We start from the raw sequence: 18206 nt of genomic DNA on the forward strand, positions 1-18206 counted from the left end.
ACATATGTTCATGTTTTTTTGCTTTTTACTAGCAGCTACAGAAATGTGTGTGCTTTTTTTGTGGTAACAATTACGACATAATTTATTTTATCGTGCGTAAAAACTAAAATTGCACTTGGATGGGATTAAACGTGCAAAGGAGAGTTTCTCTGTCAAATTATCCCCGCTTTGACGTGAAAAGATGTGACTCCTTTTAGAGCCTTTTCTCGGGTGTTTACCCAGCGGATTACATGAATTCTCGTGATTTTATAAAATTACCGTTTGGATTGATGTGCATGACACTTTCATTAATTACGCTCCACCAGCTATCCTCGGAGTCTGGAGGAGGTCTGCCCGCAACCTTTAGGCTCGAAGTTTAGAGTGAACACACCAGCACAAAATCTAAACTGCCAGCAGCTCCATGACGTCAGGTGAGGTTAAATACAGTTTATTCACAGGTAAAAACGTTAACAGCAAACATTCAGAACACAAACTCTGCTTTTTGTTATATTAGCAAGCTGTTGCGTTTTATGGGCCTTGATCTGCCTGCACTGTCTGGCCCTGGATGATGTGTTTATCTACATCAGTCTGATTGATGATGTTGAACATAAGCATAGGCAGAGGTAAAAGAAAAGTGAGAAGGAATGAGGCGAAAACAAAATCCACTCCGCCGTCCTCCTGTGTAACTTACTGCTTTTTGTTGGGTTGTTGGAGGAGGAAGAGGAAGGGGTTGTTGTTTTTTTAAAGCGTAAAGTCATTGATTGTCACAGCAGAGGGAAGCGCTGCTCCAGAGCGGCTATGTGTTGCATGCCTCAGCGGGGAAAATGTCTTCGTATGCGGGTGGCAGTTCACTGGGGAGCGGGTAGGAGAAAGGGAAGCAATAATTGAGCTCCGGGTCCGTGGGCGAGTATCCCGGCAGTTCGATTGACGGGTGTCCCCCGCACTGCACTTCTGCACCTGTCTCGTCAAACACACCAAAAACACCCAGGTTGATGTAAGACACCGGCTGGAAATCCGCCGAGGAGCAGTCCCGCTCCTCGCTGAAGATGATCGCCCCGGCGCTCTGCCTCTGACACTGTCTGCTCCTAGAAAACTGCGCTGTTTTGTACCTTTTGATGATCACCAGGTTGATGAGCCCGAGGAGGCACTCCAACGTGCTGAGAACAGTGGAGATGACCAAACTCCGCTGGTAATCCCTCAGCTGCTCGCAGGCAGGGTTCAACACCACAGAGTGGAAGCAGTAATGGGAATATTTCCTCTCCACCAGAGAAGCCGTGTCCCCGTCCACCACCGCGCCAGAGAAGGCGGTGAGGACCCCCAACAAGAAGACCACAACACCGAGGAGAAAGAAATTCCTGCAGCCGGGCTTGTCCGTGCAACACACCAGCGCGGTTCCCAGCATGACCTGCCCGATTCCCACAAGTAGCCCGGAGTAGAAAGCCCCGGCTGTGGAGCCGAGGTGGAAATGCGCTTTCACCGTAGATCCCAACGAAACGCATCTTAATCCAACGACAACTTCGCTCAGGGCGCACACGAAGAGGAGGGTGCTGGAGAGGACGGTGCACAGCCCTTTCCCACTCAACTTCATTATATTCCACCTCTGCCGCTCTCGATCCCTCTCCCCCGCTCTTCATCCTCCTGCGTCCTCTCCTCCGTCTCCTCTGGAAGCACTCTCACATCGGGACATCATCTGCCGGTGACTCCTCCGGTTCAGAGCGGGCGATCCTCGCCGCTGCGGCGTCTCTCTCGCATGCCCGCCGCTTTACAGGAATATATAAATAATTAATGACAAGAACGCATTCCTCACTGCACTTATCGATAATCCATACAGCCAATGATCGCGTTACCCAAGATCAGCTATAGCCGCCCATCTCACTCCCAAGCAAAAGTTTTTTTATGTTGCTTTTCCTTTTTCCTCCTGACGAGAGAGTGCAGTCCGCCAAGTCTCCGGCTTGAATGCCGTGTGCGGGGTTTTGTGGCAGAGAAGGAGGCGGCTGCTACAGCCGGAGATGCTCGAGCGTCCTGTTGACCAATGACCCGCAGGCCCCAAGAACACTCCTACAGGGGCTATAAGTGTGCCCGAGGTGCCACGTAGAGACTTTACAGTGACGTTGTGTTAAATGGAAAGGCGAGTGAGCGACTTTTGGTGGGTGATCAAAACAATCGTGAGCGCGACTGGTGTTCGGGAATATGAAATGATTTCTTTTTTCGTTTTTTATACACGCACTTCAAACCCTCAGGCTCGTAGTCAGTTCACCTCTGCAGGAGTGACTGCGAGGTGAGGAAATTTAATTTAGGCGAGCGGTAACCTGTGTTCCTGTTACTAAACTGATTTTTGGCGGAAACAAAATAATCCTCTTATTCTTAATATGAGCTAAATAAAAAAAACGAAAAGCCCACCAGGAGTGACTGCAAAAACAAGTCCTAGGACTTGTTTTTGTCAGGCAGATCTTTCCGGAAATCACAATTCATCAAGCATCAATAAGACGAGAGGAGCTGAGCGAGGCTGTGTGCTGTCCGCGGTGCTGAAACATCCAAACCAGGAGGCCAGACGGCCGCTGATTGGAGTCCACAGCATCTCTCCTCACATTTCTAATGGAGCTTTAAAACTATAAACGTCTCGTATTTTAATGGTGGTTGAGAGAGGCTCCAGACTTCACCATAGACAACCTTTACAGGAGCGTTGCAGGGTGGATAACTGGTTAGAGGCAGCATTTCAGTCTTAAAACAAATGTAGAAAGACATACTGTATGAGTCATCCAAAGTCCATGCTGCAATGCCCAACAGAAGCTACAGCCCACAGTGTAAAAGTAAATGTTTGAGTGTGAAGTCTAATAGAGTACATAGTCATTATAAATAGAGCAGGCAGCTGAAAGAGACATTCTTCTAATTCATATGTTGAAAATATGTTAAGACAATCTTTACGAGATTTATTTGTGTGTGTGTGTGTGTGTGTGTGTGTGTGTGTGTGTGTGTGTGTGTGTGTGTGTGTGTGTGTGTGTGTGTGTGTGTGTGTGTAATCATGTAACCAGATTTCATGATAACGAATCCAAATATATGCTGAGTCATTTTTATTACCTAAAACCCAAAAACATTTTTGGCACTAAAGCGTGGAGATATGACACCACTGCGGTCACTAAGATTTATCATCTTTGTCATCCATGAGCAAAGTAAATATCACAATAAAATTTCATGCCAATGGCATTTGAGGCTGGAGTTTCGGGAGCAAAGTGCCCGAGTGACATTCATTTAGTGAAAACAAATTGGTGTCATTGAATCGGAGCTGGCTAATAATGAAATGTAAAAAAAAAAAATTCGTGAAAAAGTTCAAGGATATGCAAAATGATTCAACTGTGTGACCTGCTGTAAAACATTGCCGGTTCTTGGAGCTGAGTTGTTTCCACTTCATTTTATCTGGCTGTGAAAACTCAGCGGACGAGCGCGAGTTCTTGACTTAATTAACCAAATGTTTGACGAGTGCAGGTGGGAGAATTCCACCAGGGAAAGCCGTCGCCCAACCATTCATCACAATGAGCCACCTCATTGACTGTACCAGCACAGCTGCCAGCAAGTGTGAGTGTCACTCTAATTAGGTCATTACTACTTTGCATAGGTTTGCAGATAAGAAAAGATGCTGTGAATGATGAGCTGATAAGCTGCTGATTGGCTGATTGATTGGCAGGCTTGCTTGCTGGCAGTGTGTTTCAGTGATGTTGACACCATCAGCAGCAACAACCTGACTGACTGGCCCAGTCACCACAGGCGTAGATACAAAACTGAAGCAATAAAGGGGCAAAAACTGGAGAATCAAAACACAGAAAACGAAGCGTCTGAGGCTCAAAGTTTCCTGGGGAGCATATAACCCACTGCTTAACGAGTCTCTCTGTCACTTCTTATCCAGTCCATACATGAGCAATAAAACCCACAGCTCTGAGTCCTTCCTGCTGTTAAAGCATTGTATTTGAGCCATGCTTTGTGTGGCAGCAGATTCAAACCCATTTTTCACATTTGTTGTTCCATAATGTGGGCGTTGCAAAGCCTTTTGTAACTGTGATTAAGAGCTATACAAATAAACTTGGACCAGGGCATCACAGAAAATGGCTTCACTTCACTCACAGTGTGAGCAGCCACAGGTAAGGAGCATGCACTTTAATGTGAAGGAAAACTACTGGATTCAATTGCCCGATAAAAGTGATGAGGCAGAGGTTGTTAATAGCATATGTCTTTCATCAGGGCACAAGGTGAGCCCTGCTCACCTCCATAACACAGACCATTTCCCTCATGGTCACAGACCTGGAAGACACTGTTACTGAAGGGGAAAGTGGCTCTAACCTTAATGGGTAAGATCACCTCTCACCTACATGGCAGAAAGACCTGAAATTGGCTTCATTTTAATGTACAGGGCTGTCTGAATGTGATTACTATATGGTTTATAGGGGAAAATGCCACACAAAGAACTGCAGATAGATCCCCAGCATTATAACAATAATAATAATAAATCAGCCTTCTCCTCCAAGAGCAGATTTTCAACTTAAATCACTACAAGTCGTTCTGTGTGTGTGCGTGTGTGTGAGCATTTAGGCTCGATTGCTTCAGCTGTGCCAAGAGTCAGCTGTGAAGGGAGTGCTTCGGCATCTAAGATGCAGTTTTACAGCAGCAGTTACAACAGCCGCGACAGGTCGGCCTGTAAAATCCTGTGTTAGCCTATAAATATTAATGAATCTAAAGCAGCCGCTGCTGTTGATGGCTGGAGCTGGGAGAGACTCAAACAATGTTTCTTCTAAAGAGGAACTGACTCTGAAAAATAAATTCAATACCAAGGGTGAAAACCTGTCAGACCTAGATCAGACAGGGGACAGGGTTTGTCAAATGGGCGGGAGCATTAGGAACAGAGAAGTGAGGCAGTCAGCTGGTGAGATTATCATAGTATTCATATCAACAGTGTATCAAATGACCGCGTGGAGGATATCACTTGCTTTTTTTTCGAGTAATTTTCATTTGCCAGCGTGAAGCTTCTTCTCTTATTGACTTTCTTTAGAGCTGCTGCTGCTTCATGTTGCCAGCAGAAAACCTCAGATAAACCCACTGTGGGCTTCCAGTACCCACCCGAAACAGACTGAAAACAAAAGCAGCAAATGTTACCTGATGAACAGAGCGAGAACCCAGTGTAGACAAACAGATCTGTGTGCAGACACTGGGCTCGACTCCAAATAATGATATCCCTTACAACAAGACCAAGAAAAGAGTTCCAGCGATAAAGCTGAATACTCCTTAAATCAAATAATGTTTAGTCTATCACTAAGGGAATATATGAGATTGTTTTGTGTGTGTGTGTGTGTGTGTGTGTGTGTGTGTGTGTGTGTGTGGGCGCGTGAGGAAAATAGAAAGCATTTAATTTAAAATGAGCTTGGTTTTGTGTTTGTTGGCATCACTGGAGGTCAGTTTCGAGGGGTTTGGGTGTTTGTGTATGTGTGTTTGTGTTTGTGCGGGGCTTTACTGTGTAAAATACAAGGTGCAGAGGTTGGATGATTGTGCATAAAGCCTGAGGAGCAGCAAAGAAATGCCATTTAGCTTTTGTAGATGCCAAAACATACGAGCAGGCGCGGCTGAAGATGAGGTCCAAATGATTCCATCAAAGTGGAAGTTTGAACTTATTTATCCCTTTCCTTCTGTTTCCTGCTTGATTTTTATGAACTTCATATCAGGATTAGAGGCTCCACAGGATAGTATCTAACAAGCATAATATCCCTGGTTTGATCATAGGTAGGGGACAGGTAGGGCATCTAGTGTAATAAAAAAAAACCCTGCCATATCAAATATATGGAGCTAGCTGCTGTAGTGCAGTTTCGAGGTTGAGCTACTGCCCCCTTGTGGCCAGAAATGACAACAAAGCAGCTTTAAGTGAGATTTGTGGGCACTTTTGGCACTTTATGGAAAATAACATCTCACTGAAATAATGAGTCTCTAAGGTACTTCCTGACTTATTGACCTTGGTTAAGAGTACCATTACCCTTAAAGTTGCACTTGGATTGTTTTATTTCGAGGAGAATCTCAGTCTTTGGGAAACTTATTTTATTAACAATAAAGTCAGAAATGAATGTGTGAAAAGTAACCACCAGCATCACCACTATTCCTTCTGATGTTCCCGATGTTAATAGCACCATTGTTATAATTTAATCTGAATCAAAAGTCAATTTAACTTCAAACCTTTCCCCTGGTCATTTAATTTAGCGCTGCTTCATCTAATTATACCCTTCACTGCACAACTGCATATATATTTAGTTTCCTCTGACTTTTAATCAAAGAACTGCAAAGTAGATTTTTCTTTGAGTTAAGGTACCAAGAAACATTTTCACTTTTCAAGCCAGGAAATACACAGGCTTAAATCACGAATGCGTGTTGTGCTAAAATATGTAAACAAATGAAAAATAACAAGGTAAATTATAAATAATTCAGGCACTGACTGGCTGGACTGGAGGGAGCACACACTGAAACCTGTTAATACTGTAAGTATAATTCTTCCCCATTTAGCATCATCGCTGAAATTGTTGTGCTGAACCTTAAAGAAGATTTATAGTGGTATTTATGTTAATGGAAATCCATACAGATGATGGCGATGGTAACGATGATGATCAGATTACATTAGTGAGATTCATTAGTGAGGAGGAGGTGAAGGAAAGAGGCAATGTAATGATGAGGGTTGCATGTGAGGGTAAAGCACAGTCTACGTAGGAGTTTATTTCAGGCATCCAAAGAATACAAATAAAGTCCTGCTCAAGATGATAGCATCGTCCAAATGCAAGTGAAAACACTGCTCCACAATGGAGTGTATTTGCAAAATTATGCTGCAGATCACTTTGATATTGTTATGTTTGCACAAAGCATCTTTGTCGTTGATCATTTTAAAATATTCAAAATCCTCCTACTCGGTTTCTTTCACAGAACAAATGAGGGTCTTTCCGCTCGTTCTTTTCAAAACCGTTGTAGCCAGAGGTAGTAAATGTTTTTCATTACCAGATAAATTGAGTGCAGAAGTGTCACCAAATAATAAAACTGTGTGGAATCATTTAAAATGATGCAACAGAGGACTTAGGAGAAGCTACACCCAATCCGGGGTTTTCCTTCTGTCTTGTAGTCCACATCTTTATATAAGGAAACTGCATCAGACATTTAAGAGACTTTAAATATGAGGCTGTTAGAGAACAGAGATGCAGGTGGAAGGAATTACTGCACCAGCACCATGCAGGCAGAGCGTATAGAAAAGGGCAGACAGCTGACCTTAGGCTTTCTCCCGAGACTGCAAGATGCTCAAGAGACAACGCTCGTAGCCGGCCTTTGTGACTTCAGAAGGATTCTTCAAATGTGACCTGATTAAAAATGTGTTTTTCTATGCACTTCCTCACTTTGATGTTCGAGCTGCTTTTACGCCACCAGCTGAAGATGAGTCCAGTTTTGTGGTCCAGGATTTCTGGATTAGGAAGGATTAGATGTACATGTAACATCATTTTTAGCGTTAGACACACATTACTGTTCGTAACTGAATAAAGAAATGACAGTCAGGTTTACAGCAGCAAATTTAGCATTTTTGGAAGGCTGAGAGCTTCAAGGGTGCAGTGAGGAAAAACAGTTTTATAGTGCTGTAAAGGAGACTAACACTACACACCATTGGTTCTAATTCAGTGGCCACTTTACAGATGTTTTTGTTTCCTCACAGTGCAAGTTAACTGCGAGATACATTCTTTAATTGCATATATAATGGTAGATAAGTCTACTTGGTGGTGTGAGCATCAGTTAATTTAGAGGAGAATCACTCCAGTCAAAAGAAGATTTTTTCTACTTAATTTAATCTATATTTGGCAGCTTGGTGCTGTTCTGAGAGCAGCACAGCGCTGAGCAGGCATGAATAAAAACACATACAGTTAAATCCACAGGATCATCATTGGACAGCGATACATTATGTTGTCATTGTGCTTCTGTACCCCACCACAGTGGCTTTAAATCTAACAATCAATGTGTGATTGAAGTGCAGACCTTCAGCTTGAATTCAAGGAGCTTCATAAAAGTGCTCTATTAACTGTTTGAGAATTAGAGACATTTTTATACATAGTGCATCATTTTCAGAGGCTCAAACAACTAGACGATAGACCGAGGAGTGGTTTCATGGGGAGCTGAGGATTGTTGTTTTCATGGTAATGTCAGCTTTAGACATCCACTGATTGCAACTAATGTTCATCCAGTTATTAAAAACATCCTTATACTTACAATTACATTAGTTTGTCCAATTAGTTTTGTGCATCTGAAAATGCAACACAATTTATGAAAATGCCTGCAATTAGAGTCTGACTGATAAATGATTTTTAAGACTGAGACGGACATTTGGTGACTTAAATAACCAACACGTTGGTAGGATGTAACCTGAGCTATCAGTGTCTATGGCAAGACATCAGCTGATCGGCCAGGACTGGTGGAGCATTTTTCCATTTTTCTACTTTTTACACATTTACTTAATTCATTCATTGACTTTCATTGATTTTCTCTATAGTCTTTTCATTTTTTAACTTTCCAGACTTTATTTTCAGATGTTCACGCTGCAGGGGAAAATGATTACACATTCAACTTGTGTTTTCCAGAAGTGATAAAACAGTGACAGAAATGTCACGAGTCTGTTTCCTGTTTTGTATTACATTGTAACAATACAACATTCATGTGCACACGCAAGGAAAAAGAAAAATCCTACTTGTGCTTAATATCAGTTCTCTGATGTTTTGATGTAAAACCAACACGTGGCTGGTGCCTTGATGAACAGAGAGGCTGCAGAATCCCACACAGGATTAGCCGCCTTTCCTTTTCCACTAAAAGAAGCAGATGTCTCAGAACCAATCTGGACCTCGTCCAGGACTCTACATGGATACAGCGGTCTCCTGTTAATCCACTGTGTCTGTGCTTGCATTTTTAAAAAGTAGACAGTGGCTCCACAAGCCTTTACCACAACTGCTGTTCTGGACATAGCATATGGACACCGAAACAGAAGGCAAATGTTTGGCTGCAGGCCTTCTGTCTGCTTCACCTGTATTTAACAGTGTGCGGTTTGTTTGGACTTGTGCTGGGTTTAATTAGTATTTTAATTACACACTGCCTGGAACCCCTGCTTGTTTTTTGTTCTGGGTTTAACCACTAGGGAGCACTCTCATTCAACAATGCTGGAAGTGATGCAGCAGGTACCTGATCTGTTTTGCTTAATAAGTTGAAACAATGTGGCTAATATGCATACTCAGCTGCTGGGATTGTCTTGTTGCCTAGTTTAACTTGGCAGCTCTTTTACTGTCCTGCAGATTGGCCCAAAGTTAGACTCATTTTTTTTGTTAAGCAAAAAAAGTGGAAACTGTAAGCCTGTTCTTCACCTATTGCAAGCACCTTTCATTTCCTTGCACTTAAAACTTTGTGGGTGTATTGCCAGGGACCCGAGTAAGTGCGGTGCCAAGTTTGAGGTAGTTTAAATGAGTGGTTGTCACATTTTGGATGAAAGTTGTTTTCTACTACCAGAATTTCCCCAAAGAGTTCCTGCTTCATTCTGTGAGTAGAGGAAGGAGCAAACATACACACAGAGGTCTGTTTGCTTGGCTATTGCTGTGAGGGCATGCATCCCCAACGTTTTATTCAAAGCTTTAACCCTAAAATCAGGTCTTAACCCTCAGAGACACTTTTGAAGGGTGTAAAAAAAGGGCCGGCCAAACAACTGTATCTGTTTGAACATTTCATCTAAAACCACTCTCTTTATTTAATATAGACATATTGCATTTTGTTTATTTTTTAATATGATGTAGTCATTGCCCTTAATTTCCTGTTACAAATTACTTACAGACTAAACATATATACGGTACTGTCCAAAGTCTTGAGCCATCCTCATTTCTTTGTTTTGCTATGAAAATGGGGAGAAGGTGGTAACAGTTTATTGAAACACGTGAAATACAGTATCTAAGGCAAAAACAGAGTTTATACAGTTCCAATAAGTGTGAAAGTCAATATTTAGTTTGACCACCTCCTAGCTAAGCTGTCCTGTATTTACCTTGAGTAGTCTTCAGGAATAGTTCTCCAGGCTTCCTGAAGGACATTCAGAGCTCTTCTTTGGATGTTGGCTGCTTTTTTGTTCTGTGCTGTAAAGATGATCCCACACTGCTTCAGTAATGTTGAGGTCCGGACGCTGAGGAGGCAAATCCATGACTGACTGTTCCAATTGTGTGCTTTTCTATCCAGGTATCTTTCTACTGCATTGTCAGTGTGTTTGGAATCATTGTCATGCTGAAGAATGAAGCTGCTGCCAGTCACATGCTTTACAGATGGTACTTTTACTATGTTTATAAATCCATCAACTTGGATGAGATTCACAACACGACTGGCAGAAATGCAGCTGCGAGTAAAAAGTGATTAAAGATACAATATAAATGGGGTTTTTTTTGCCAACTTGTCTGTTCTGTATAGACTCAAACTTTTGCAAAGCACTGTAGTTCTTTTGATTTTTTAAAATCTGACAGTTCTGAACAGCCACATTTTCAAGGCACAATCTCATCCACACGCACACGTTAATGATCCTGATTGCCTGAATGCGACATGCTTAGCAATCACCTATAAATTGTAGCAATAACAGTAACCTGGGTTGCACTCTCTTTGAATGGGCACCCACTGCACTCGTTTGCCAAGCGCTGATGACGTGACCGTGCTGATCACAGGGTTCGCCACACTACGCAAGCAGCGCTGCTCTAATGTCAACGATGCACAGAAGCTGTAATTACGCACAGCTGGAACACTGGCTGCTCGGTCAGAGGCTGTAAGGGGACAGATTGTGTTGTAGTGTCAGCAGAAGTAGAAACAGCTGCATCGAGTGGAGTAAATCCATTTCCTCGCTCCAAGGGAGGTCAGGACATGAGGCTGCGAGTGTCGATACACAGGCTGCAAAGTTCAGAGGACCAAACACAAAAAAAATCAAACTAAAAAGTGTCTCATTTAAAGGAAGCAGCATAGATTTGAAAATAAGCAGCAGCACATGACTGCTTTTAATCTCAACTTGCTTCATTCCCACAAAAAAACAAAAACAAAAAAAGACAACACAACATGTCACTGCTGTTATTCCAAACTTATATTTCTCATCTTTCCTTAAACACAAGCAGATGAATTCCCCGTTCAAACCAAATATTTTCCTTTATATTTATGTGAAAAATGCGTTTTGTAACCAGAAGTCCAAATGAAGTCTTACTTTGAAGTCTGCTCACTAACGCGTCAGTTCCATGAATTAAAAATAACAAAAAGCTGTAAAACAACGTAAATGTCACACTCACAGGGGTGCAGCTGAATCCATGACAACATACATACACATATTCAAGTTGAAACAAAGAAAAAGAACAACCAGTTAATGAATCTAAATCTAAACCTGGCTAAAAGACTCACTTCCAGGTTAACTCCCTCATTTTTTAAAGACTTTCTGATGTAGCTGTCACGTGTATTTCAGACTCTAGGTGACCTTTTGTCTGTGGTTATTTCTCAAACCTTGTTCAGCAATATAAATTATAGCCATTTACAGTAATATCAAGCTCCAGGAGTTGATTCTGCGGACAGCAGGGCAGCGATGAAGCAGGGCAGGGAGTGGAAATGGTGCGAGTCCCCAGGAGACCTAGCTAGCCTCCTGCGACTGTGATGCTGAGATGGATGGCTCAGGATTTTCTGCCATGGGCTCATCAGAGAGAGTACCGTTTCCATATTTGTTCCTTAAAGAACGTCCCAAAAACTCCCAGTACTCTTTACGGATGGTGTCCTTCTCCTGTGCCAGTAGTTGACAAATCTTCAAAGGAAGACAACAAAGCACAACAACATTGTTTCAGATCTCGAGTTTGACAAGAACAACATTGGGGTGCAAACTTTTATTTCTAAGTATGCCTAAGGACTTACTTCTAGAGCCTTTCTTAAAGTTTCCTTTTGCTCCTCCTCTTCTACCTTTTCTTTTTGGGCGATGTTCTCTAAGGCATCCTCATAGCAATCAAACAGAAATGCTAGCAGGTAAGGTGAACAATGGGTCTCCTTTAGCTCCAGCACCCTCTCCAGCAGACCTGGCTGAGATGACAGACCTCGGTCTTGCAGCATCCTTGGGGGGGAAAAAAAGAAGGAAATAAGAGAGGATACTGGCAGTGAGCTTTTCCATTTTTAATAACCATTTCTCAAGCTCCCTGTAGCGTGCTATATATTGAATGTCTTAGGATGGCACGGTGAAATATTCTAGTGAGAAAATGTCAGCATGTTTGGGCCTTACAGGTAAACACACATAGGATCATTTACACTGTGATTTGCATCTTACCCTTTCAAATAATTCCATGCACTTTCATTATGGGGAGCCTTCCTGATCTGGTTCAGGCAATATCTGACACAAAGGGAAGAACAGCAGAAAAATGAATGCAACTGCACAACTGAAGCAGGAACAATGCTGAGGGTACAGAAACATGTATGTATTCATATTGCACAGACAGACAGAGAGAGAGAGAGAGAGAGAGAGAGAGAGAGAGAGACAGAGAGAGAGAGAGAGAGAGTCAGAAGTTGTCAGAAGTGATTTTAATGACTAAATCTTGAGTTTTTGACATTCCTATAGCACACTAAAACAACTGGAGCGGTGGATATCCCAGCAGAAATTCCAAAAACACCCAAGTGCAAAAAACATGTTAAAGTTACTGAGAGTAAAACCAAAACAAACACCTCATGCTAACTGTGACCCAGGACCCAGGCACCTTGCACTTATTGAGTGGACTATGAACTCCTCTGTATATCAAAGTATTCTAGAGTTAAATGTGAGCCCGTTTGCCAAAGTTTGGCTGATATTGTGTCAAACAACAGGACAGTGATCCCAAGCACAGAAGCCAATCTACAACTGAATAGCTGAAAAAGAAAAGAATTAAGGCGGTGCAATGCTCCAGTCACAGTAAAGAAGAGTGGGCCAAAATTAATTCACAACAATGTGAGAGACTGAAAACAGAAAACAACTGCTTCAAGTTATTTTTGCTAAAGTTGTCACGATGTCAAACCGAGTAGTTCCATCTTTGTTCCATTATGTTTACAGTTTAGCTGCTCAGGGCTGTATTTACCTTGATGTTAGAACAGCAGAGCTCTTACACTGAAGCAGATTATTGACCATCTCTAGTACAGACTGAGTTTCAAACTGTTTTGCTGTTGGTCATTCATGAGCAGGTTACTCTCTATTGAATTTGTGCAATACAAGAGTGATAAACACTGATTGTCTTTAAATATTACAAATTGCTCCATTTTATTTGAGAGGGGATCATTATCTTACTCCTGCCTGTCTAAACTAATGAATAAACAGTGCTACACTGCTGTTGTGTAATTACACAAAAATTAAACAAGAGACTATGAAACCAAGACATATTAAAGAAAATGTATAGATCGAGTGAAGTAGTTAAAGGCAATCAGTTAGATTATTTTTGGAGGGGTCAGCCAAGTATAGGAGCTAGCCACACGACATTTTCAAGGCTAGAAAACATATTTATGCTCCGGGAAAAATTGAAAATCAACTTTACAACCACTCTAACATGCACTGGTACCCTTAATTTTGTCTGATAAGTCAATGGAGGAAACCTCTGAAAGTGCATTTTGGGTAAACTTGTCACCATGTGGAATGGGTGAATGATCAAAACAAACTGTAGGATAATAAAAGTCTCATTTTTATCCATGTTTTAGATCTTCTAGCTCTGCTCATTTTTGTGTCAAAATACAAATTCTAACACAATCATATTTTAACACACATCAGTGTAGGTTGCGGTCATGAACTGGAGAAACCACACTGGGGTTTACATGTTATAAATAATAGTTTGGACTTGTCACACCGATCAAACATTTTTAGCGCCTCAGTTCTTACTTAAGAATTCACATATGAAGGTAAAAAATTTCAAGCCTCCACTAAATATACTAACATTACTGAACCTAATGGAGTCAGCTGTGAGGCACTGGATGATTTTTAATATAATAAACCTAATATTTCCTCACCAATTAAACATTACAATTAATTAAACAACACTAGAAAAATGCAAGAAAAAAAAGCACCTACTGAATCTCTCTCTCCACTACAGCTGGATCTGAAAAGCCTGTAGTGTGAGAAATCACAAAATGCCTCTGGTTCCATGCAGAGTTGTTCCTCACATCTTCCTCCAACAGATTCTCCACAAACTCCAGCTCGTTGTCCCACAGTTTGTACTCCTGGGGTACAAAGAAAACTAAGCTGGCATCCAACACGTTTATGCGGTTACATAGTGCAGCGTTTGTGTCGTGCATTGCCTCGCATTACATGATACAAATACTGACCACAGAGGGACTCGAACTACACACAAACAGCCAACCAAATTAATCAGTGAAGGAGTCAGTCTGGCAGAGAGCGTCGCTGTGGGAGGAGAACTGGATCTCGTTCCTCAGCTTTGGAGCCAAACTCTGCCGAGAGCAACACCTACCTGGATGACCCACTGTCTGTGCTGCCAAGCGTGGTAGTTCTTTGCATCTTGGCTGAGAATGTCTGCGATGAACTGGAGTTCCTCCGAGGGGTCATTCAACCACTCGACCACCATACGTCTGTGATGCCTGGAGCAGAAGGGAGTTTAGAAAGCCGTCCTTATCTTCCAACTTTTTCATTAAACTTGAGTCGTTTTAGGAATGTCCCACTCCCACTCTCCTCTCTATGTGCTCTGGATAAATTCACATAATGCACTTACCAGACTTGATAGTTTTTGGGTTGCTCTTCAATAATGTTAGTAATGTACTTCATCTCCTCCTTTAGGTCCTTCGACAGGGCTTGCAGGAGTACTCGCCTGTAGTGCCTGGACAGTACCACAGCATATGTTAGATTACATTTTCACAGAAGACACTCATTTCTAAACAAAACAAACACATTTTATACTCTGATGCAGTTTTAAAATTGTGACTGGCCTGAGGCACTGTACCTATAAACAGTACTACTTAACTATGAATGTCATCTCCTTTGCTCTTTTTCCCATTATGTGTAAATGCTACAACATCAAAAGATCAGCACTGCTTTTCCAGCAGGCAAAATGCTCACCAGACAGTGTAATTTGCAGCATTTAGGTCAATGGCATCTGCAGTCAGAGCGAAAGCCCGCTCAGTTTTTTCATCATTCTTTAGGAGGGCACGGAAATAGTCGTAGACATCTGAGACTGTTGGAAGAAAGACGTGAACATTAGATATGAAATCCTTCTGCAATCATATTTCATCTGAAATAGTTTGGATTTTAACAGACAAGTGGCATATTAACGGAAAAAACAACATAATGTGCCTAAAGGAAGGAAAGTACAGCAAGGAAGCCAGGTGCCACCAGTACGGCAATGATTCTCCAAGTGTTTGGAAATCTCCTGGAGGCATAGAACACCATTATTCCAAAAAAAAAAAAAAAAAAAAAAAACAAAACAAAAAAAACCCCCTACTTTGGTATTTTTACAAATTAGGATGAGGGTACTGGCAGTCAAAAATATCCCAAACAGCAAATGATATTTGCTGTCATTGTCATAATCATAAAACCTTTCAGTGATCACTTGAGCCCCATCGTATGGTTTCATGACAGGATGAAGATGACTACTTAGATCATAGGTGTCAAACTCTGGCCCGTGGGCCAAATTTGGCCCGCAGCCTAATTACATTTGGCCCACGAAGCCATACAAAATTACTATTAGAGTTGGCCTGCCGGTATTATACAGTGCATGTACTGCTAATACTACAAGTCCCAGAATGCTCTGTTGGTGTTTTGGCACGTCAGTCATGACAGGACCCATTAGCACCCTCTCCTCTGTTGACCATAGTCATAGCAACCATGCAAATACTGCCATGCTACCTATCCCAAAATGGCAAAAAGAAAGGCAGAAAACAGGAGCTTTCTGAACAGGTGGGAGAACATGATGAAAATTTGATAAATGATAAAATTTAATTCAGAAGCCTGCAAATACATTTTTTATTTAAGAAATGAATTCCACTGATGTGTTATTTAATTGGAATTTTGATTTTGCATATGTGCAATATTAAGTTATATATACGTTTATATAAGTTATATATATTGTTTAGTATTAAGCTTTGCTTGTTCCATATTCAGTTTTTCAGCAAAACTTGTTTGAGTCCATAAGAAAAGATTCATTGTTATATTTGGAGGAAGATTTTTTTTCAATGAATATTAATGTTAGCCCGCGACTTTGATCCAGTTTTGAATTTTGGCCCACTGTGTATTTGAGTTTGACACCCCTGACTTAGACGTATAATATCTTGCAGTGACCTTTCCCTCTACCCACTTCCTTGCTGTCTTGCAATTCCCTATGAGCCTTCCATGGTTCACTAGCAATCTTACACTTTTCCGAGTAGGCAATCTTCACTACAGGATTTGGTCCATCATCCTGTGGAACAGGCTCCAGGTCAGCCCACTCCTTTCTGTCTCTGAAACACAAAAACACGGAGGTGGATTAACTGTCAGTACAGCCTGACAGTAGCTAATGTATTTAGTTACACAGGGCCAAGATCCATCTAGAAACAAATATATTGTAGATAATCACCAGCCCAGTCACCAGTTTTTGGTCCACAAATAAGGCTTTAAGAACCATTAAACTTACTACTACCACGTCTGCTGTCACTAAATTCTCCCATAAATTCAATTCAGGCTTCTGTGAGTATTATATCTCTTGATATAATGTCTCTGACTGAGCTAACTACTTTGGGGGGAATTTGTACACTGTTTTTGTGATCAACCAATGCATTTTTCAGCCATTTCTGACCGCCATATAAGCAAGGAGGTCTCCTATTCTTGGGTAAAAGAAAACCCAAACAGCAAAGTCATTACAATGCTGCTGATTGTCATCTGACACTTTGGAGGGGGCGGCAAAAAAAAGCCTCTGTGCAAGGAAAAAAACTGCAAATGCGATAACTGTTTAACTTTATACTGAAATCATTAAGACAAGCTGTGACGTTAGGACGCCAAATTAACCTGGGTACTATTCTTTCTGAAGGTATTGGCTAGAATAAACGTACAGAGCTGAACCTTCTACTAGAAAGAGGGCTGTTAGCGCAACTCCTCCGGCTTTCCATCACAAAGACGATAATTATAGTGCACTTTTGACAGCTGCTAACAAAACTCGTATTAAACTATAAGTTATCAAACATTACCGCGTTATAACAAACACGAGCTACAGAGTAGTTACTAAGCACCGGTAGAGGAGCGACCAAAGCTAAGTTAGCCACCCAAAGAGAAAGTGATAACTAGACAATACCTGTAAAATATGTATCGAGTCGGGTCAACAGCAAATTCATCCTCGATGTGCTCCTCGACCTCTACATCAAACTCTTTGTCTTCGTTAACTTGTACAGATTCAACTGTTTCCTCAATGTCCGACATTGCTAACTAGTTAGCTTAATCGCAGTTGTGCTCCGTTGAGAAAGAAAACGTCATATCCGGTGTAGCGGAAAAAGTTGCCTTTAAGTGCTGCTGGGAAATGGAGATTTTCTTTCCTTAATTATCACCTAATAATAATAGACAGCCACACTTCTCCAGTTTATGGAGATAAGTTTATGCAAATGATTTTAAAAATACCACGCTGTCTTTCAAACGGTGCTATTTATTTTTCAGTAGCTTCAACTAAAGAAACTGAAACAAATGTTACTTTGTAAAAGGCTGCTAGTAACAAAGTGCCTAAAGATCCAAGTATTGTTTTTTGCCACCTGTGTAGACAAAACACTGGTTCATTCCTTGAGTTAGGTGCCTTGTTATGTATGAATGATTCATAGGTCAGTGGTTTTTCTACCTTTTCAGTTATCAAATCCCACAGTGGCTGTTCCAGCTGGTCTTCATGTCACAGTTTAGTCTCAGTTTATGGATGTTTGTTTTCAACCTGTTACAACTCATCTGACTTTTAAATTTCTGATGGAGTTGTAACTGTGTGTGTTCATCAGTTAAATGTTCACATTAATTAAAATACACCATCCACTAGTTTCTAGATTCCTGCTGTGTCTATAGGACTGCCGAGGTTCACCATGTTCTGGCTCCCTCTTATGGCAGGATTTGGTTGACATATATTTGGAGAATAGAAAAAACATAAAACTATTAAAATACAAATGTCATGCAACTGGAAGTCAAATTTCACTTTACTTGCCAAAACCTGGGGCCTCTTAATCACATGCCAAACTCTTGACAACACATG

The 18206-nt window shown here is 41.4% G+C and overlaps 2 protein-coding genes across 2 annotated transcripts; both read right to left on the reverse strand.

Moving 5' to 3' along the window:
- Positions 1-406: 406 nt before the first annotated feature.
- Positions 407-2219, reverse strand: tmem271 (transmembrane protein 271). The gene has a single exon (XM_085465644.1). It carries the CDS (start codon positions 1565-1567, stop codon positions 776-778), a length of 792 nt encoding a protein of 263 aa, XP_085321770.1. The 5' UTR covers positions 1568-2219; the 3' UTR covers positions 407-775.
- Positions 2220-11091: 8872 nt separating this feature from the next.
- fnta (farnesyltransferase, CAAX box, subunit alpha) lies at positions 11092-17469 on the reverse strand. Its single transcript, XM_085473532.1, has 9 exons — positions 17280-17469; positions 16367-16452; positions 15077-15191; positions 14733-14837; positions 14475-14601; positions 14078-14226; positions 12323-12385; positions 11920-12112; positions 11092-11812 (listed from the first exon to the last, which is right to left on the reverse strand). Exons 1-9 carry the CDS (start codon positions 17402-17404, stop codon positions 11645-11647), a joined length of 1131 nt encoding a protein of 376 aa, XP_085329658.1. The 5' UTR covers positions 17405-17469; the 3' UTR covers positions 11092-11644.
- Positions 17470-18206: the final 737 nt, after the last annotated feature.

The sequence above is a fragment of the Copadichromis virginalis genome, linkage group LG2 (genome assembly GCF_057382275.1).
Source record: "Copadichromis virginalis isolate Kocher_CV1m ecotype Utaka linkage group LG2, C_Virginalis_male_GT1.1, whole genome shotgun sequence".
Taxonomy (NCBI): domain Eukaryota; kingdom Metazoa; phylum Chordata; class Actinopteri; order Cichliformes; family Cichlidae; genus Copadichromis; species Copadichromis virginalis.

Coding starts and splice junctions, on each gene's coding strand:
- tmem271 (XM_085465644.1), bottom strand. CDS start 1,567: ATGAAGTTGAGTGGGAAAGGGCTGTGCACCGTCCTCTCCAGCACCCTC.
- fnta (XM_085473532.1), bottom strand. CDS start 17,404: ATGTCGGACATTGAGGAAACAGTTGAATCTGTACAAGTTAACGAAGAC. Junction 16,453..17,279: donor ACTCGATACATATTTTACAG/GTATTGTCTAGT, acceptor TTTGTGTTTCAG/AGACAGAAAGGAGTGGGCTG. Junction 12,386..14,077: donor GTAGTGGAGAGAGAGATTCA/GTAGGTGCTTTT, acceptor CCTTTGTGTCAG/ATATTGCCTGAACCAGATCA.